The 22112-nt window shown below is 36.8% G+C and overlaps 3 protein-coding genes across 3 annotated transcripts in view; 2 read left to right on the forward strand and 1 right to left on the reverse strand.

The window, feature by feature from the left end:
* Positions 1 to 10482, forward strand: part of LOC108580011 (diacylglycerol kinase 1) — an 89462-nt gene extending 78980 nt beyond the window's left edge. The window contains exons 6-17 of the mRNA XM_017943661.1: positions 5373 to 5495; positions 5921 to 5970; positions 6466 to 6540; positions 6991 to 7228; positions 8270 to 8475; positions 8618 to 8797; positions 8885 to 9176; positions 9256 to 9380; positions 9461 to 9748; positions 9835 to 10036; positions 10120 to 10301; positions 10393 to 10482. Coding sequence (XP_017799150.1) covers positions 5373 to 5495; positions 5921 to 5970; positions 6466 to 6540; positions 6991 to 7228; positions 8270 to 8475; positions 8618 to 8797; positions 8885 to 9176; positions 9256 to 9380; positions 9461 to 9748; positions 9835 to 10036; positions 10120 to 10301; positions 10393 to 10482 — 2051 coding nt within the window. The remainder of the gene's footprint in view (positions 1 to 5372; positions 5496 to 5920; positions 5971 to 6465; positions 6541 to 6990; positions 7229 to 8269; positions 8476 to 8617; positions 8798 to 8884; positions 9177 to 9255; positions 9381 to 9460; positions 9749 to 9834; positions 10037 to 10119; positions 10302 to 10392) is intronic.
* Positions 10483 to 15417: 4935 nt separating this feature from the next.
* Positions 15418 to 19746, forward strand: LOC108579998 (enhancer of mRNA-decapping protein 4). The gene is made up of 9 exons (XM_017943648.1): positions 15418 to 15555; positions 15666 to 15741; positions 16030 to 16235; positions 16307 to 16686; positions 16765 to 17033; positions 17118 to 18757; positions 18845 to 19052; positions 19118 to 19408; positions 19484 to 19746. Exons 2-9 carry the CDS (start codon positions 15689 to 15691, stop codon positions 19671 to 19673), a joined length of 3237 nt encoding a protein of 1078 aa, XP_017799137.1. The 5' UTR covers positions 15418 to 15555; positions 15666 to 15688; the 3' UTR covers positions 19674 to 19746.
* A 1692-nt stretch (positions 19747 to 21438) lies between these two features.
* Positions 21439 to 22112, reverse strand: part of LOC108579910 (rRNA-processing protein UTP23 homolog) — a gene marked incomplete at its 3' end in the record, with an annotated part of 793 nt that continues 119 nt past the window's right edge. Inside the window, exons 2-3 of the mRNA XM_017943529.1 lie at positions 21831 to 22063; positions 21439 to 21754 (exon numbers count right to left, since the gene is read on the reverse strand). Coding sequence (XP_017799018.1) covers positions 21439 to 21754; positions 21831 to 22063 — 549 coding nt within the window. The remainder of the gene's footprint in view (positions 21755 to 21830; positions 22064 to 22112) is intronic.

Below are 22112 nucleotides of genomic sequence, written 5' to 3' on the forward strand. Positions count from 1 at the left end.
GGAGTCCCGAAAAAGGCACGAGGCCATTTGTCGTAGAGCTTCTCTGCACGCGTATCATGTAGTTTGCATTTGAAATTAGTTTAAGCATTACGTTTAAATAAATATATTTTTGTTACCACTACTTAAGGGAGCCCCGAAAAAGGCACGAGGCCATTTGTCGTAGAGCTTCTCTGCACGCGCATCATGTAGTTTGCATTTGAAATTAGTTTAAGCATTACGTTTAAATAAATATATTTTTGTTACCCACTTGGCGAGTAATCATTTGCACCACGTCATTTCCAAAGAAGACACATTTCTATCGTAGAATAATTGTCTTTGTATCGTTTATTTTTTGTTTACTTTTCGAATTACTCCACGATACGAAGCATCTGAGAAAGTGTCGAATTATTACTGCCTCGTATTACAGGACAAATAAAAGCGTGGATCAATATCTCCGGCATCCGTGGTCCCTCGAAAATGTCGTTTTCAACGTTCGATTGTCCCGCTGCTCGCCGATGGGCTTGCGTGCTCGTTCGATCCCCAAAATAACGTGAACCGGTATCATCCGGTATAAATAACATCATGCTTAGAGAGAGAATGTACACGGAGACTCTTCTGGCCTGAAGCTGTGTCTCGATACACTTTCTCAGTGTCTCCCGAGTCACGCGGGAAGCAACAAGTGCCATCCTCGTGTTTCTTCCTCGCGTATATGATAATCGTCGATCCGTGATTGACGGCGCTTTTTCCAAACGATTAGTGGCTGCAACAGCGTAGATTTAACGTTCTAATTGCTTCTGTGCTCGTTAGCCGTTCATTTCCGGCGAAAATCTCGAAACGCATCGTCGGTATGGTGTTGAAGAACGATCGAATACACTTGCTGAACGTTCCAGGTGCATTGTTGAAAGAAGGTAAGTGAGAAAAGTGATTTCGAGCGTGAATCGATGGAGGTTTACACGAATTGCGGTTGTTTCTTATAAATATACAATGATTAATTGGTCAAAAATCGTATGGAAAAACGAGACTAAATTTTTGTGAAAATTAAAAATCGAATCTGTGATATAAATTGAAAAATTTGGGAATTATCAAGTTTAATAATTATGCACTATTAAGGAGGAGGATGTGATAAAACGAGACCACGTTTTTACTCGTAAATATAAAACGATAAATTGGTCAAAGATCGTGTGGTAAAAGTCTCCTGTATTTTTATTAAAAAATGAAACATGAATCTATGGTACAAATTGACAAGTCAATAACGAAGATTAAATAATTATGCACTACTAAGGAAGATCGTGTGATTCAAAATCGTATGATAAAACGAGACCAACCTTTTTATTAAAAAAAACAAAAGACAGGAGAATCTCAGGAGATCACCGGTAAAAAGCAATTAAACCGAATCTAACAACGATCCGAATTTCATCAATTTCGCGAAACAGAAGATCTCCTATTCTACCTACCCGAAAATTAAACGTCACGAATTTCCACGTTAACGTAGAACACTTGCGTCACCTCCACTCGTCGCGACTTTCCCAATATAATTCTCGTCCCGAAATTTCGAGATCTTTTACCAAAACGAGAACGACGCTCCCACCTCCGAGAAAAACAACCTACTTTCCTCTCGACACTGTACAAACTAACGTACACCTAACTATCATTCTGTACAAAAAAAAAAAAAAAAAAAAAAAAACTGAATCCAACGAAAACGAAACAATGCAACGCGATTCCACCGAACGGAGGAGAGATTTCATCTCGGCGGAAATAACGCGGAATAAGTTGCCGCCGTCCGGTTATTCATTACGCGGCGAAGCAATCAATCGTGTCATCCGGCGAGCATCGACGGTTTCAATTAAATTAATTGTTCGCAGTGATCTCGCTCGCTGGACGCCGCGACGCTGCGTCGAATAAATTGCAGACGGCGCTTTTGAAACTACTACTACTACTAGTAGAGTATGAGATAGTGATCGATGAATTTGTTCCGGCGAAGTTTGTTTCTACGAAAAGAATAATTAATCGCGTGGGATAGTTCCCTTTGTGTCTCTCCGCGAATCTGCAACGGAGCTTCCGCTACCATAATGGCTTCGCATGCGAGACGTAAGGTGGTACTTGCAGTATACATGTGTACTAAATTTTCAATAGTTGACACGTTGACAAAATTTTAGTATTGTATTATGCTTTATTACGCTGTATTCTTATTATTTTTCTTAATTCTATCACGTTCGAAATTTTTAGTTGACGATATTATAATTGTTGTAAACGTTCGAGGCCCTCCGGTCAGTGATGACCCCATCGAGGAAACAATCTTCGGTCACAGGTAACCAACGTGGCAGTGATCGGGTTAAATATCAATATTTGTCGGGTGGAGTGTGACAACGTTGTTTTACATCTATCATAGACCGTGGTCAGAAGCAAACTGTTTGCCACTCGAGGCCATTCAAGAACCAGACCACGAAACCGCCAAGTTTACGGTATCCATCGTTGATTCTATCTTGTAAACGTTGTCGGAACATTGTTCGAACATAGTGTATCTTCTAATACGTATCAATTTTACAAGCTCGCGTAATCTCGTAGCATGATGTAGGTAGAACGTTGAAGAAAAGCAAGCAAGCAAGCTCCCCGAATACACGGCAGCCAGAGAATGAAGCTCTCCTAGCAGAATGTTTTCTCAAGAGAGGAAGATGATTTTCCGCGGTCGAATCAGTTCCGTGCGTCACACGGAATCGCCAGCCGAGATAAATCGTCATCTCGCACATCGAGAAATCACGAACCAGGCAGAATGGACCGCCTGAGAGTAATAGAATAGTCGGGTGAATTTGTTTCAACGTTGTTGCGCCCCGTAACAAAAGATAAATCGTTCTTCTTCCACGATTGATCGACCGGCTTTATTTCCCTCGTGACCAGTCGCCATTATCGACCTTCCTTTTTTTCTCTGTCTCTCCTTTTCTTCTGTATTTTTTCTTCATGCTCTCTCTCTCTCTCTCTCTCCGTCTCTTCTTCATTTTTTCTTCAGTCTCTCTTTTCTTCTCTTTTCTGTATTTCTTCAGTCTCTCTTTTCTTCTCTTCTCTGTTTTTCTTCAGACTCTCTTTCCTTCACTCTTTCTCTCCTTCTCCTCTCCATCTTTTCTTCACTCTCTCTTTTCTTCTCTTCTCTGTTTTTTCTTCACTCTCTCTTTTCTTCTCTTCTCTGTTTTTTCTTCACTCTCTCTCTCCTCTTCTCTATTTTTTCTTCACTCTTTCACTCCTTCTCTTCTCCATCTTTTCTTCACTCTCTCTTTTCTTCTCTTCTCCATCTTTTCTTCACTCTCTCTTTTCTTCTCTTCTCTACTTTGTCTTCACTCTTTCTCTCCTCTTCTCTATTTTTTCTTCACTCTCTCTCTTTTCTTCTCTTCTCTATTTTGTCTTCATTCTCTCTCTCCTCTTCTCTATTTTTTCTTCACTCTCTCTCTCCTTCTCTTCTCCATCTTTTCTTCACTCTCTCTTTTCTTCTCTTCTCTACTTTGTCTTCACTCTCTCTCTCTCCTCTTCTCTATTTTTTCTTCACTCTCTCTCTCTTCTCTCCCCTCAGCAGAGGAGGTAACACCTCAGGTGCTTGCGTATCCAGGGACTCGTAAACTCACGAGGAGGGAGTTTCAGGGACAATATCGATGTCGTGAAGCTTCGTTTCGTCTCCAATTCGGGACTATTTTTACCAGGGGACAACAGACTCTTGCCACGCGAGCCAGACAATCGCGTCTTCGCTCGTTTAATTTAGTCATCCTGAGACGTTCGCGCGATTCTACAGATTGTATACTCGTTTTCACCGATATTCGAGAATTTTTTTCATTTCTTCTTTCAACGAGAATTGCAAGAAAATCAAAGTGAAAGATTGTGCAATACAATGCAAAGAGTGTGTAAGGCAACTTACAGCGAGTGTGTTTGAGAGATTTCGATGTGTTTATTACGTTTTTGATCGTTCGACAGGGAGATTGCTTACCTATCGCAACGAAATGACGGGATACAACATCAAACCAGTGCTTACGAATCCTGTTCCAAGAATATTCGTCGCGTAGCGTCTATCAAAAGCGGCTTCGTTGCACGTGCAACACTCGATCGTTATAATTAGAGCGGTACTCGTGTGCATGCATCGATAGTTGGCTCTCCTAAAATCCCTGTGCGAAGCAACAGGTTCTCTCCTTGGTTCGAGACTCTTAGAGACACGGCTGACGAAAGCCGTTTCGTTGTAACCTAAAAATAATATCCGATCGGGGCTTTTCTCTAACTCGAACGCCGCGTGAAGAAAGTGTTACAACTTTTCCTGGAAAAGCCGATCGAACGAATTTCGCGTAGCGAGATTCTGAGAGATTCGGCGGTAATGGTTGTGCAAGACGATCTCTCTTCTTTTGGTCTAACGTGAAAGGAATTGATGAAGAAGGAAATTCTTTTTCCTGAGAAATATCCAAGCGAGAAAATTTTAGAGGGAAGAAAATCGAATTGACGCATTTATTCGTTGTTCTCCGATTCACAGTGATCAGACACCTGACCGGAAAGCAGAGTAACAAAGTGATATTAAAATATTAGGAGGATAAAAATTCAGAGGAAGAAAAGTCGATCGATACATTTCTTCAGTACCAAAGTGATACTAAAATATTAGGAAGATAAAATTTTAGAGGAAGGAAAGTCGATCGATACATTTCTTCAGTACCAAAGTGATACTAAAATATTAGGAAGATAAAATTTCAGAGGAAGAAAAGTCGATCGATACATTTCTTCAGTACCAAAGTGATACTAAAATATTAGGAGGATAAAAATTCAGAGGAAGAAAAGTCGATCGATACATTTCTTCAGTACCAAAGTGATACTAAAATATTAGGAAGATAAAATTTTAGAGGAAGAAAAGTCGATCGATACATTTCTTCAGTACCAAAGTGATACTAAAATATTAGGAAGATAAAATTTTAGAGGAAGAAAAGTCGATCGATACATTTCTTCAGTACCAAAGTGATACTAAAATATTAGGAAGATAAAATTTCAGAGGAAGAAAAGTCGATCGATACATTTCTTCAGTACCAAAGTGATACTAAAATATTAGGAAGATAAAATTTCAGAGGAAGAAAAGTCGATCGATACATTTCTTCAGTACCAAAGTGATACTAAAATATTAGGAAGATAAAATTTTAGAGGAAGAAAAGTCGATCGATACATTTCTTCAGTACCAAAGTGATACTAAAATATTAGGAAGATAAAATTTCAGAGAAAGAAAATTCGATCGATGCACTTATTCGTTGTTCTCCGATTCACAGAGATGAGACACCTAATCAAAAAAAAAAACAGAGTAACAAACCAACACTAAAATAAAAAGATAAAATTTCAAAGAAAGAAAATTCGATCGATACATTTATTCGTTGTTCTTCGATTCACAGAGATGAGGCACCTAGTCAGAAAGCAGAGCACGATAGACGTTCACTCGGTTAAAGTCAGCCTCAAGGATATCGTGTGCTATCTTTCCCTCCTGGAGGCTGGCAGGCCAGAAGATAAATTGGAGTGTGAGTAATCATTCACTTTCATATCGATCAAAGCTAATTACACCCCGTGGAAAGTGAACCTTGGATATATTTTCTAACCCCAGGGAACCAACTTCTTCTTTTTTTCTTTATCTCTTCGACGTTCAATCACAGTGAATTAAACAAGTCGAAAATTTATCCTATTGAAACGTCTCTATAGGTTTCAGTTGCACGCGAACGAAATCGACAGAACGATCACACGAGAATATACACACGCACACCGAGAGTTTCTTAAAATATTCAGATTCGCGTGTCCAACGTCAGTCACTCTTCTCTCTCTCTCTCTCTCGACGATCCAAGCTCGCACTTGTACAAGCGCACTCGAGCTTGCACACCCACTGCAACTTGTTGCACGCCAATTTCCACGCGATTAATTCATTTGCCGTCCTCTTCTTTTTTTTTTTCAGTCATGTTCCGGCTCTACGACACAGATGGAAACGGCGTTCTTGATACCAACGTGAGTAAATCGAGCAGAAATAGGGCTTCCGGTTCCTTTTACTTCCTTTTTTTTTTTCAAGCTGCGACTTTGTCTGTGAAGTTTGTTCCATTCCGATTTTTTGAGCGAGAAGAAATTTAAGAATTGCAACTAATTTTGTGTCTTTAAAGTATTTTTTTAATGAAACTCTAGATACATTGTGTCCTATATACACTTCTGTCAATGATTAACTAGTCTCGTTATTCCAGATTTATAAAAATTATTAATCTTCGAATGCAGCTTTCACAGTGTCTTCATTCCGAAATAACTTCTTCGTCGAAGTAACTTCGTTTGCACCAACCTGATACATTTTTCGACACAATTCGCTTCCGTTTCGAAGCGTCAGTTCCTCCAGCGTGTACAACGCTATTATTCAGTCGTTAGAAATTGAATACGAACGCGAAGTGAAATAAATCGATTGGAGTACGACTTATCTATCGTAACCACGCGTTTAATATCATTATCACGTGTCCCTAGGAGATGGACTGCATTGTCAATCAGATGATGAACGTCGCGGAGTATCTCGGATGGGACGTCACAGAATTGAAACCGGTGAGTTCGAATATCAATGACATTTCTCCTTAAGCAAACGTTACAACCACCTACACATCTTCTAACCACCCCAACATCCCTCTCTTCCCATAAATTCTACTCAAAAACTGATACTTATCGACTACCGTGCACTAGTGTGACTATTAAAACTATTTCTTAGACAAACCGAGAGAGAAAAGAAATTCTGTTAAAAATGCTTGCTTCACTCTGAAGAGAAAAGAAGAACATCTAACTGTAGGAAATAACGTCGTGAAACTTTCGACTTTACGAGGAGAAATTTTCTCCGAGGGTAAGGAATGTCTGGAACTTGGCAAATAGGAAAAAAGAATCACGCGATCCCTCCGAGAGAAGAAGATACTGTAAAATCGAAAGTTTCGTTGTTTACACGGCGAAGAAGAGACGAAGAAAATTGACGAGCGATATCCGGATGTAAAACCTCGATATTTATAGATACTGCAAGACATGATGATAGAAATAGACTACGACGCGGATGGTACGGTGTCTCTGGAAGAGTGGAAAAGGGGTGGTTTGACGACGATACCGTTGCTGGTTCTTCTGGGCCTGGATTCTCACGTGAAAGAGGACGGCAACCATCTCTGGAGGCTAAAACACTTTAGCAAGCCCGCCTACTGCAATCTCTGTTTGAATATGCTAGTTGGTCTCGGCAAGAAGGGTCTTTGTTGTGTTTGTAAGTATCATCGTAGAAGCTTCTTTGATGTCTCTTCCGTCGCGGTTGTTTTCTTAAAAAACATTTTCATCCGATGAGCTTTTTCTTCTTCTTCTTCTTCCTCTCGTATTTTCCTTTCTGTCCTTTTGGTAATCTGCGACGAAAGAAGGAGCAATTTCGTCGGCTATATGTCGTTTATCGAGCAAAAAGATGTATCATGAGCAGACATCGAAAAGTGCCACCGTATAGGGCCAAATTTTATTCTATTTCCTATACAGTAAACTGCCGTGTAACGCGCCAAAGATATCGCGACTACTGCTTTCAGGAAAATTAAGGAATTCCCAGCATTTAAAAATTAAATCTGCTTCAGTTGAGCATTACACTCTTTTCTTCATCGTTATCGACTTCTTCTGTTTCGTAATTGTTTCTGTTTTTTCTTGACTGTTTCTTTATTACATACACTACCGGCAAAAAGTTTGGAATCACCTCCCACTTTTCATCAATATTAAAGCTGCTGCTAATTTTTCATAGATTCGAAGTTTATCTCAATTCTACATTTATCGATTTATCTCGTATCAATTGATTCGAACGATAAAAACTTCTCAAAGTCGCTGACTTTTTTCTGGAAATTGCAATGCTCAGTGATTCGAAACATTGATAATACGTTTTGTTTTTAAACCGTATATATGTCACTTTGTTTCAAAAAACTGTCCTATTTAATAAAACATAGACGATAAAAGTTGGCAATAATCATTCCAAACGTGATACTTTATCTTGTGCTACTTTACTCCTGTAACGTGAATTCATACAACGCGTTACACGACAGTCTACTGTAATCTATTTTTTAATAAAAAATTGAACAAAAATCCTGCACATAATCAATTTTGCCTTTCTTTCTTGGTATTTCGAAACAGAAAATTTTTACAATTTTTCGACATCAAATGAAAGAAGCGTGGCATTTTTCGATCAGATTTCTGCAATAACCCGTGGTACACAAACGGTTAAGCATAGCTATGATTCCTTCCTACATTCACGTCAAAACTGACAACTCTTTTTCCACAGTCTGCAAGTACACGGTACACGAGAGATGCGTTCAAAGAGCTCCAGCCTCTTGCATAGCAACCTATGTGAAGAGCAAGAAGACCTCGCAAACGATGGCTCACCATTGGGTGGAGGGTAATTGTCATGGAAAATGTTCCAAGTGTAGAAAGACCATCAAGAGTTACAACGGTATCACCGGCTTACACTGCAGATGGTGTCAACTGACTGTGAGTAATCTCTTTCTCTTCGTATCGTTACCGTCTCTCTCTCTCTCTCTCTCTCTGTGTTCTTCCAGGAGAACTTAAAATCCTGAATGATAGCAATATTCCAAGTAAGCGTATACATCCTCACAGAAACAATTTCTTCCAGCTGCACAACAGATGCGTCTCCCAAGTGAGAACAGAGTGCACGCTAGGCGATTACGCTATTCACATCCTTCCACCGACGGCGATTTGTCCGGTCGTTTTGGACAGGCAGAGATCGTTGTCGAGGGATAGCAAAAGGGACAGCAAGAGTAAACAGGGGCAGGAGTCGTCGACGGTGAGCACTGTAAGTAGGAAACAATATGAATGATCGAGCAACGTGCCAGACGCGACAACCAGAGATTCTAATTCAAGATTTCGAATATATCAACAGAGCGGATTTCTAACGTCTGGTACCGCTACCAATCAACAGCCGGCCATGTCCTTTCAAATAACACTGCCGCCCGATTGTATGCCGCTGCTGGTCTTCATAAATCCGAAATCCGGCGGGAGGCAAGGTGAACGGATGTTGAGGAAGTTCCAATACATCTTGAACCCGCGCCAAGTTCATAATCTGGCCGTGGGCGGACCTATGCAGGGTTTGCAGATGTTCAAGGACGTGGAGAACTTTAAGGTGATCTGTTGCGGTGGCGACGGTACCGTTGGTTGGGTCCTGGAAACTATGGGTACAATTAATTGTATATAAATTAGCCTTGGATATTCTGTTCATACGATTCTGTAGATAACGTTCTTTTTTAATCGTAGATCGTGTTCAGTTCGAACATCAACCTGCTGTCGGTGTGATACCATTGGGTACGGGTAACGATCTTGCAAGATGTTTGCGATGGGGTGGTGGTTACGAGGGAGAAGCTATTCACAAAGTTCTTAAAGTATGTAAATCTTTTACGACGAAAGTTTCGCTCGAACAATTTCGTTACGCTCGGTGTTGTTTTGTAAAATGATTTTTTAGAAAATAGAAAAAGCAACGCCCGTGATGATGGATCGCTGGCAGATAGAAGTGTTGGACCAGAAGGACGAGAAGAAACCGAATCAAGATAGTATACCGTACAATATAATTAATAATTACTTCTCTGTGGGCGTGGATGCAGCGATCTGTGTGAAGTTTCATATGGAGAGAGAGAAGAATCCTGAGAAGTTTAATAGTAGAATGAAGAACAAGCTTTGGTACTTCGAGTACGCGACCACCGAGCAATTTGCTGCCAGCTGTAAGAATCTTCACGAGGATCTCGAGATCATTGTACGTGAATTATTTCCTTTTTTTAATTCGTGATGTTTGTACAATGGTGGTGATTATATTTCTTCGTTTTTTGGTTTCTTTTTTAGTGTGATGGTACTCCGTTGGATCTAGCTCACGGCCCTTCTCTCCAAGGAGTCGCATTATTGAACATTCCTTTCACTCACGGAGGCTCGAATCTCTGGGGTGAACACCACGCAAGACATCGTCTTGGAAAACGGAAGAAACGACCGGACAAAGAACTTAGCACAAGTAGCTTTAATTCTGTAGATCTCACAGCTGCGATACAAGGCAAGCGCCTATTTTGAACTATATTCCAACGATTGTTCGATGAAATTCGGAGAATAAACGAAGAACAATTGGTGTGGTTGTAGATATTGGAGACAATCTCATAGAGGTGATCGGTTTAGAGAATTGTTTACATATGGGTCAAGTGAAAACAGGACTTCGTCATTCTGGGAGGAGATTGGCTCAGTGTAGCAGCGTCACCATTACCACCAGCAAGCGTTTTCCTATGCAAATCGACGGTGAACCGTGGATGCAGGGTCCATGCACTGTGAGTTGTTTTCCTTGAACGTTTAACGAGAAGAAATTTTTTAAATATCGAACATATTAAAAATGTCCAATGCACGGTTTTCATGTTTCAGATTCACATAACGCATAAAAATCAAGTACCGATGTTGATGGCACCTCCACCAGAGAAGGGTCGAGGCTTTTTTCGTTTCTTAAAGAGGTGAACTTCGACGTTACCAAAGAACAGAACCGAGGAATCGAAGTGAACAACCCGGTTTCCCATGTCGGAACGTAATACATCAACGTCGTATCGCCTGTTTTAATTCTGTGTTGATTAAAAAGGTGAAAGAAAAGGAAGCGTATCAATTCGGTCGTACTTAAAATACAGCTTCAGTGCTCGTTCGAGCGCGTGGAACGAGCTTCGACGTAACTTAGGTATTCTTGTGTACAGTATTTTTTGAGAATAATAACAAAGCATCGTTCGTCTTAGAGTTAGGATCAGCGGTAGGCTCGTACGGTCATCGGTGCTTTGAGGGAGCTCTCGATTACCGTGGGTAAAAATTTCCATCGTTTTGTATATTATTGCTGAGACGAAGCCGACGAATATTTTTCTCTTCCGTTGTTTCTCTCGAATCCGTGGCTTGAGCCTACCACTTTTAAATATGCAAAGTACAAGCCTGTACTATCGCAATCGTGCGTATATAAATTATATATACCGACACGACGACGGATTGTACGGTATCATGCAAAAAGAGAAATAATCTCGTAAGTAATGTTATCTAGATAATATTAACGATGACTTCTTTAATCGTTATTTTTTTTTCCTCGTACAATACGTAGAGAAGTATCGTAAGGGTTTCGTTTCTCCAAGAAATAAACTATAACTAGGATACTCGAGGATAAACAGATCACTTCTCGTAGATGAATAATATTTGTTAATAGGAGTGAAAAATATAAAACTAAGTTTTATATTTATTAAACGTTGAGTATTTACGTATATATGTATACAAGTTGTTTGGCCAGCTTAATTACTAAATTGGAAAGGTAATTCACGAAGCCATTCTAAGAAGAAAATCAAGGGTAACGATATTGCGTCCGAGACTTCGCTAATTAGTTATTAAAATTTAAACTCTGCGCCTGAAGCGGGCAATTTTCGTACGCCAGCCTGGGTAAGGCGGCCGCGCAAAGGGTAGGTCAGTGCCGTGCCAAGCGAAGAAAGATCCAATGTGAATCGTAGAACGACGTTAAACCTGCCTACTCGTAAAAATTCTCAAAGGCATGTTGCAGATTTTAATTGTTAATAACTAATTAACTCTTGATTTGTAACTTAGAATGACTTCAGGTATCACCCTTGTAATTTAATACCTAAGGTATCTGAACACCATATATATATACATACACAGTTGTTGTATGTTATTTTATATTTTATTCGTTGTCTTCTGATCTGTGTATCCTCGACCAGTCTTACAACTATATTTACTTTTATAAAAAATTTTATCGAACGGCGCATGAAAATAATTCAGATCGCTCCTCTTTTTTGCACGACTCCGTCCAACAATCAAAGATCTACTTTCCTCTCTTAACATTAGGGATTTTGTACGGAAGCTTAGTCGTAAACTGCTTAGGCGATAAATCATGATCGATTGGTTTATTTATTTATTTATTTATTCATTCGTCCGAAACTATTTATTTATTCAATGGCTCTCGAGCCGGAGCAATATATCGTAAGCATATCAGCAGACAGAGCGCGACTGTGAAATAACGTCGTATAAAAGATTTAAGTTGTTCCGCGCGTTTGTCTTTCGTATGAATCGCCGTATAAATACAGAAATGACGAAAAATTATGCGTATACTTTCGATTTGGTGCCAGTGTATAGCTTATTGTTAGTAAGTTAAGCTTGTTTCCTTAATTTATTATCGCCTTTCACACGTTGGCCATTCTTAAATCGACACATTGACAATGTTAACGCTTTTGTGGATTGCGCGCGTGTGAACGCGCCACGAAATTGTTAAGACATAGAAATGGATCATGTATACTAAATATTGTATTGCTAGATAAGTATAGAACAGACGTAGATATAATGTATTACGAAGTTTAATCAAAAATCGACTCAGCCAACGTGTTAAATATAACGATCAGTATTGCGATATGGAATTTACAAGATTTTTCGTAGGATTCTTCTACGGACTGTATCAGCACGCATTTTCTCATTACCTTTACGAACGCTTCTATACATTTTATAGCTTTCATAGCCTCGTTCCAACGAGTGCTCCGAGATACCATGTTTTATTATTTATTTTCTATGTAACACTTTAGTATTATCGGTAACGTCAACGGATCACAGAAATTTTTTGATGATTTTTTTCCTTCTCAGAAGCATTTTTCAAATCTTCCGTCCGATGATAGAAGTAGATAAATAGGTTTGCATTTTGTATGAGTTGACTAATTGTTCGTTCGATTGTCGCGTTCATTTCTGAGCACTCGTCAGTCGCGTTATTCCGAAATGTCAATTTTAACAGAGATCGAAACGAATTTTACTGTATTTTCGCAACAAATTGCTGCAGCATGCTTCGATCGATTCGCGGAGAATAAAATGAACAAATGAGAAATTTTTCACGCAACGGCGAGATCACCGCCAAAGTCCATTCACACACACTACTCTGTAATCTTGTATCTACTTCGCTCTCGTACCACGTTTCACGCGTATCTCATGCTTTTGTATGAAAAGCGTACGACACCGAATAACATCCCGCAGGGACCATCATATCGTCGAGAATCCATGTAACGATACAAAATAATCCTAAATTTTATCTTTGTAGCAGTAATAATGACCATTAGCCTCGTGTACGTTTTTTCCTTAGAATTCGTTAGATTTTATCGTGCTAAGAGGACCTGAATTTCCTTCTTTTTTTCCTTCTTTTTTATATAAAGAAAATTCTCTTTGAATTGACAAGTTTGTATCCGTTTGCTCGTGAACGAACGCAAACTGTAACGCCTGAAACGAATTTCCGTGAAAAGAAAAGGAAAAAAAAAAAAGAAAAAGAAAGAAAACCGTTCCATAGGCAAGCGTTTAAACCAGTCAATATTTTCAAGCATGTATTTCTCGATCATTTTACGTAGAGAAATTGATATACGATTTCTTCGTCGCGCGGATAATGATCGTTTACCCTTTACAATCGTTATATACGCATATTTCCCTTAGCGATTATACGATCGACTATACAATATAAATATAGTTGCTCTTGTTAGACGAATCGAAATATTACGCTTACATATAATGATACAACCATTAAGGTCTTAATCGTTAAGTCGTTATTCGTTAGCGAGAAATCGGACGAAGGAGGTACGAGAGAATTATCGATCCGTGGTGAAACTAATGTTCAAGCGGATCACGAACCGTACATCGTCGCGTTCCTTCGTCGCGAATCTGTGAATACTATCGGCACAATAATTACAAAATATTGTTTTTCTATTGGATTGGCGCAGTGTCTCAGTGTGCTTGTCATTGTATAATGTTATGATATAAAGAAAAGACCCAAAAATCGAAAAAAAAGAAAAGAACAAAGAAGAAGAAAGAAAAATCAATGAGAAAAGAAAAGAAGTATATTTCCCGTGCACAGCAGCGTGAGAAACCGTAAAACGATTACCTGAAACAGTAACGAACTTTTTAACCCTTGACGCGGAATATCGGTTTCCTCGCGATCAAATAATACTTCTATTCTAATTTCTGACTAGTATACGCGATACAGGATGATTTGTTTTAAAATAGAAATTAATACATTTCGTAAGAGTTCGTAATCTTTTTACTCAACGTAACCTTTCTAAACGTAGGAATTTACATTTTCAAATGAAACACCCTGTATATGAAGGTGACATCTATCGAGATTGACAATAGCACTCGTCAATTATTCCTTTCTTTTTCTTACTAAGTATAGTGAAATGAATATAAGTTGATCGAACAGCGTTGTTATTTTTCAGCGAAGAAATAAAAACGTTTTGATGACCAGAGAAACAGATATTTCTCGTTGATGATTAAAAGCACGTGTAGTAAAGTAACGCCGGATCGTACGATAGAGCACTGGGAGAAAACGGTTACGGTGCCTCGGATATTTTAGCCTAAATACTTAGGCGCGACAAAAATTACCACGGGTACAGGCGAAAGACTGTGCCAACGCGCGAAGTGTGAATGGGACGTAACAGAATAAAAGTTGCACAAAAACATCGACTCTTTTGTCGATTACGTGAAATTCTCTTATGTTATATAAATTGCATTTCCACGACCTTCAATCCTGTCGAAAAAATACATTTTAGACTTATTTAAAAACGATAATTTGTCCACTGAGTAGAGAAATTTTATTATTTAAATAATAATATTTTGACATTGCTAACGTAGCAACGTTTATTTTCGAGATTGAAAGGAAAACACATCGTACGTTTCTCTTTTCCTGTAACTTTCTTGCAAGTTCTGGTAATCGGAGGAATTCGAAGTAAACGAAAAGGGTTAAAGAAAACATGGATAAACCGAAATTAGTAATCATTAAACACGATTCAATGGTATTCGAATTAGACAAATTTACTGCCACTTTTCTTGGGTCTACGTACGTTTGAGCACTACTGCCATTTTCCAAAAGATAGTCACGTATGAAAACAAAAGCCTGTCTATTATAGTGTATTATACGAAATAAAGTGTAAATTACGATACAGGATTCCCTGCCAGTGTCCGTTTAAATAAAAAAAAAACTATTCTATGTAGATTGATTACTACTAAATCTCATGATGAATGTACAGTACATAAAATATCTAAATCTAGCAAATGCTATATAAAACATAGTCAATACTGAATGAATAAAATGTAGATATATCAATTAATGAAGTATTTATAAGAAACAATCGAGGTTGTTGATCATTAAAAGCATAACTCTTGAAAAAAGACTGTCTCAGTAGACATGACTTGTTAATGCATGCCAATGAGGAAGACTGCAAAGAAATCCGCTGTTGTCCATATAATACGAGATATAATTAAGTACATAGTAGTTGAAATTCTTAAAATTAAAATCGCGCAAAGCGCCACATAGCGCGTAATGTATAAAATACCACCGTTGCACTTCCGGTTCGTTTTCCTGACAAGTGGCCGATGGCTGCCTGACGTTTCGTTTTTGATAATTTCATTGAACTATGTTCATGAGACACTTTATTCGTTCGCATCAATGAAACGATAATTCACATATGGTTTATTAAAATAGCAAGCACATCATCAAGTAACGCTTCCGCAATCCGGCAAATATATGCATAAAAGGTAAAACCGACAAAATATCATTATCAGGCGTGCCACCGGCTGGGGTTAGAATCATCTGAATTGCGGCACGCTTATCGTGAATATTATATTAACATTAACCGGTTTTTTAGGATACGCAACAGCTTTTGGCAAAATGATCAAAACGGGAGAGGATAACCTACGGCATGTGCAGTATCAGCAAACAGTGTAAGCATTTATTAAAGTTTCGCTTTACTTCAATTGTTTCGGCAAAATTTTCATATATAATTTTTATATACTTTTATATTTCTCCACTTATAATATTCGATATTGAAAAATGTTTGTCTGTTTTTATATTATACCGTGTAAACGTGATAAAAATGAAAATTGTAAACTTTGTATTTTTTATGTTTACTTACAATTTTCTTTATTAGACTTTCATTCACTTCAATTTTTATTCCTTTTTTATGTGCATATCTAGTAAGAATTACATTAAAGATTATATTTTTTGTTTAGAGAATTCAATGGACAAGAAGACCAACATTCAGTTGAATTATATAGTGCCAATGTTTCTGTTATTCCTTCACCAGGAGATCATAATCATGGGAGTTCAAAGGTGAAATTAAAAAATATTGTTGATTTTACATGGGAACATAACTTTTATCCAGGCCAGTTATTGGCAGTTCATATGTCTGGGAAATATTTAGCTTATGGCATAAAAGGTAACCTACATTTAAATTTATGTTACAAACATTTGATTGCCTTTTAAATTTAAGAAAATAACATTATTTAGTTGGTAATGGAGGAGGTATGGTGAGAGTTGTGTACAAAGAATTGGAACAAAGAGCTCTATTAAGAGGAATGAGAGCACCAATACAAGATTTGGCTTTTGCACATGTTTCAAATGCAATTTTAGCATGTGTTGACTATTTGGGAAACCTTTTTATACATACCATTGAATCAACACCATCTGAATTGCTATGTAGTTTATTACTGCAAGTAGATGCAGAAGATATACCTGCTACCAGCCATCGTGTGATATGGTGTCCCTATATTCCTGAAGATGTACCATCTGATGGGGATGAAGTATCAAAGCTCTTAGTTTTAACACGTGGTTCCAAAGTAGAGTTGTGGTCCGTTAATACTGTTGCATCAAGATTTAGATTAGTAGAGGTGAATGTGTACCTTACTTACAGATTATAAAATCTATACAAAATGAACAAAGTATCAAAATGTTTGATTAAATGATAGGCAAGTAATCCAGCTGTAAAGGAAAATGGGGGCATGTTGGAAATCGACCAACACTCTGACACAATTGTAGAAGCAACATTCAGTCCAGATGGAACAGCTTTGGCCACAGCTAGTTTTGATGGGGAAGTCAAATTCTTTCAAGTTTATTTGCATGGCAATTCTCATGGTAATCAAGCACAACCACGTTGCTTACATCAATGGAAACCACATGATGGACGACCTATTTCCTGCTTATTCTTTCTAGATGATCATAAAACATACCAGCCTGAGTAAGCAATCCTTAAATAAAATATTATTGAATTAATTTTGTTATTAAAATAAGATGATCATTTTAATTACATTTTGTTCTACAGTGTTCAATTCTGGAGGTTTGCCATAACTGGATGTGACAATAATACAGAATTAAAAGTGTGGTCTTGCGAATTATGGTCCTGTTTGCAAACTATTAAATTTACATCGACACCTTCTACCAATAAACTACCGGTGCTAAAAGCGGGTTTAGATCTTAGTGCTGGATATCTTTTATTATCAGATATATACAATAAAGTCCTGTATATATTAAGTCTTACAAAAGATAGTGGGGAAGCATTAGCATGTGTAAGTACAATATCAGAGTTCCTTCTGCCGTATTCAATACTGAGTTTCGGAATTGTCGACGCTGGTCTACGTAAAATACGTCCTGCTGGTGAATCGTTAGAAGATTTATGTCCTTGCGAAGAAGAATCCGAAGAACAGCTTGTTATTCGGATGTATCTAGTCCAACCAAAGTCACTACAAGAATGTCATATTGCTTTTAAGCCTGCCTCAGAAGTGAGTGGTAATTGCCTCATGGACACATTGACTCATGATTCATTGGACTATTCTGAAGAATTGCCAGATATGGGAACTGTTAATCTCAATGGAATTTCAGGAGAAAATTGTGAAGAAGATCGTTCGTTATCTGCTACAATTGAAGCAGCAACGAATCATAATGCTGGGTTGAATCTAATGACACCTGATGCGTTCAGTTCACCCGCCAAAAAAGAAAATAACGACTTAGATTCTCGTCCTAGTAGTCCAGAATTGGGTAAAGTGTTATCCGCTAGTCCTTCGCTCGCGCAAGCGGTACAAGCTCTAAATGCAACGGATCCGCCACTAGCCACAAGCGAGTTAGAGGAACAAGCACCTGCTAGTAGTGGTAGTAGTCCATCCAGAGAAGTAAGAGAAATTTTGTCTCTTACAAAACCAGATGAAGAACCAGAAAATGAAAGTAAGCCAGAACCTACCAGTGATGAGGAGTATTGGCGTGATATTCCGCTGGACTTCTTAAAAGATATGAACACACATGCAATGCAAGAAGCTGGAGGATTTACAAACAAAGAAGAGAAGAGAAAAAAGTTAAAAGACGAATCAAAACCGACGACGCATACTGCAGGAAATGCTGAGAACACTTGGCAAGCAACAAATGAATTAAATACGCTTGATCTTATAAATAAAGTAGAATCAATTTTAGAAATAATTCAAGATCAACGACAAGAATTAAGGGAATTACGTACTGAAGTAACTAGATTAAGGCAAGAAACGCCGATTTCGACACGAGTAGAATCTGCTCTAGCAAGAGCTTCAGAACAACAGAATGCAACATTAGAACAAACATTATATGGCCAAGTGGCTCGCCAACACGATTTCTTTAATACGCTAGAAACAACAATCAAAGAAAAAATTGAAACCACTTTGCCAAGAATTGTTGAAGATACGGTAGAGCCATTAAAGCACCAACTTAGATTAGATTCTGCTCAAATGGATGAACTCCTAAAAGAGAATTTAATAGAACTAATTAATAACACTCATGTGAAAGATACGCTTGCTATGGCAGCAGCAGATGCAACAAAACCAGCATTTGATGCTGCATTTAAGGAAGCCTTTACAAATGTTCTTTTACCCAGCATGGAAAAAGCGTGTCAAACTATGTTTAGACAAGTACAAGATGCTTTTGTTAGGGGTACTCGTGAATGTAAGATGTTGGATATATTTTAAGTAAGGCACCAATATATATATGTATATGCATTTCTTTTTTTATATAACATTTCTTGTTTTATAGATCTTGAGAATGTAGACACAATTGTAGAGAAGCAATATCAACAACGAAACGAGCAACAAAGTGAGGCGCTATCTGCATTAGTTCGCGAAGAATTACAAACAGAACTAAATAGAGGTTTAACTGCTCTACAAGAAGGAACGATACGTACAATTCGTGACTCTATTAGAGACAATTTAAATCAACAACTTACAGAAATTACAAACGCTCGGTAAGGAAAATTTAAATAACATCAGTTTTTACTAAAGGATGAAATTAATTTAATATGTGTTACAGTTCTCGAGCTACCACACCTGCTATACCAGTACCTGCAGTTGCTGATGCTCAAGCACGAGTTATGTCTCTTCTTCAAAGGGGACAGTTAAATGCTGCTTTCCAACAGGCTTTAAGTGCTAGTGATTTAGGTTTGGTAGTATTAGTTTGTGAAAAGACAGAACCCGCCAGAGTATTTTCTTCTATAGGACCGCAAGGTCAAGGCTCGCGGTGTATTTTACAACAGCCTGTAATTCTTTCACTTGTACAACAATTATCGGCAGATTTAGGACATCGTACAGAACTCAAACACAGGTAATGGGAACTATCCGTTCAAGAAAAAGTTTCCTGTTAAACAAAACCTTTTCATGATTTCTGATTATTTAATAGGTGGCTAGAAGAAGCAATACTTAACTTAGATCCTAATGATCCAGTAACACGAGAGCATATGGGTACTGTGTTAATGACATTACAAACTCAATTGGCTGCTTTTTTAGCCGCCAATCCAAATCACAGTTCTACTCGTCGTATGAAAATGTTAGCTATGGCTGCACGTGCACTTTTAAATCAACATCCTTGATGTCAAATACGTATGGAATAGAAAGAGCCCATTGACATGAGGTTTTATACGTTTTGTTTAAAAAATACCTTAATCTGAGAGCAATATCCATCTTATCTTCATGTTTAAGACTGGCAGTAATTTACATAGAATATGAAAAAATATTGTATGAATTTATCATTAGCAATTTTATCCAATTTACCAAATCCAATCCCATATTTTACTGTTTCCAAAGTATATACGTTTACGGAATATTCGAGAGTCTACCAAAAAATTATTTTCTTGATATTAAATAAATATTGCATGAATGTATTATACAATATAATTAACGTGCGTGATATAAATAAGTTTTAGTTACTAAAATGAAAGCAATTTAATTAACTAAAATTATTAATTATTTACATTAATCATCAACATTGTACTACCGATTGATATTGAAAAAGTTCTATAATAGCTTTTACTTATGAAAAAATATATTTTTAACTATTGTTTACTCCTTTTGATATCATTTTTCTGTGAAATCAATTTTAAAATAGAATTTTCGCATATAATTAATGTACACTCTCTTAATTCTCCTAAACGTTGACTTTGTACTGATTTATCGATAATGCTTTTCATGACATATTGTATAATATACATTAAACTTTTCATACGCATGAAGGTGGAGTAGTAATGAAATTTTAATTAGAGTTTAAGTTGTAAGCTTTAACGACTCCCTTAAGAGAGATTTCGTGTTTAAATTTACGTGTACTTTGAAGTATTTCTATTCCATGTTATTTTATTTTATTACCTCTATCTCATTCGTATTTTCTGTTATCCAATACATTGCTAACTATAATGTAATAAAACAAAATATTCTATATTTCTTACTATGAAAAAATAAACACTTTAAAATTAATAATAAGTTGTATGTCAAATTTTATAACGTATATATTAGTATTTCGAAAAACTTCAATGCACCTTGTTTATTAACAATTTGTATAATGCGACACGTGAACATTTAAACAGGACTCGTGTTTTATTTATGTATTACTTTATGTTACATAACACGTGTACACTTACAGTATTCTTATTTTATGTAATAATTTAAAAAAAAAATGTAAATAATGTGCAGTTTGCATACTCTTATCTGCCCCTTACGTTTTTGTATGTCTTCTACATGTGAAAGTTCCTAGTTCCAAATTTACGTCGTGTTCATTATGCGATTAGATATTAGACTGAAAATGTAATATATTTAAAGAGTGTTGTACATCTTTCTTGAAAGTGGTGATTACATTTACTTATTTTTCTTACTCTTGTTAAATATAATTATTAGTACTATTTTCATAATATGGAGAAATATGAAGAGTAGAATATTTCCGAAATATAATACATAATTATACAACACATTCATTATTAAAATCATACATTTAAAGATCTTTGATTATACAATATTGTATAAAAATTGATGGATCCATTTTATAATGTACATTTCACGAATATGAGAATCTTCCATCCGAACTTTCAATGTGTTCTTTGTGAAGTATAAATAACATAGTTGTATAATACTTTATATATTTAGTAACAACAATTTTATCAGTGAAATTAATACACTTCCTTATATCCATGAATTAACTCATCTTGTATAAGTATGGTGCAGTACAACTCTGGCCACATTAAGTTTGTGAACTGGAAAAGAGGCAATTGTATTATGAATAAAAGTGAAGTTTATTTGCATAAATTTCAATATTTGGCCCATGTATAAATTTCTTTAAACAGCTATCTATTTTCAATTTATTTTGTTTTTTTCTAGTTGTTTTTTCATTACTTCAGTTACTAATGCTTCTTTAACATGTGCTGCTATTTTCATTTTCTTTCTCTTCTTTCTTTTACATTTAATTTCTGTATTTTCAGCTAAACCAGCTGCTTCTTTTAGTGTTCTCATAGTTTCCTTTTCCCATTCAGTCATTCCCAACCCCTTACGAACGTTTTCAGCATATTTACAGCTAGCTTGTGAAGGTGCTTCCAAAGTTGGTGCTTTACCATGTAAATATATTATTGGGACTCCTGGAATATTTCTTAAACTATCCTGAAGTTCTCTATCTTGTGTAGCTACAATATATCTGCAAAATATATAGGAAATGTTATTTATATTATTGCTAATATATTGTGTTTTATTTATAAAAATTTTGATTGTACCTGGATGAATTACTTTTGCCAACCATTGACTGCAAACATTTTGTACCACTAATTGAATGTTTTGCATGTCCACATTTATGTATAGGATACTGTTTAACTATTTGCATAGCTGCACTAACTGCCTTTGAAAATGAAGCTAACTTTTCTGTCTCCAAAATGATACATGGTGTAGTTAATAATTTTATTTCAGATTGAATATATTTTGATAACTGATCTTGTATATTAAATTTATTCTAAAAAAAAGATAAAATAGTAAATAAATTAATTTATTTAATTAATAAC

This window comes from Habropoda laboriosa, unplaced genomic scaffold (assembly GCF_001263275.1).
Source record: "Habropoda laboriosa isolate 0110345459 unplaced genomic scaffold, ASM126327v1 scaffold2, whole genome shotgun sequence".
Classification (NCBI taxonomy): Eukaryota; Metazoa; Arthropoda; class Insecta; order Hymenoptera; family Apidae; genus Habropoda; species Habropoda laboriosa.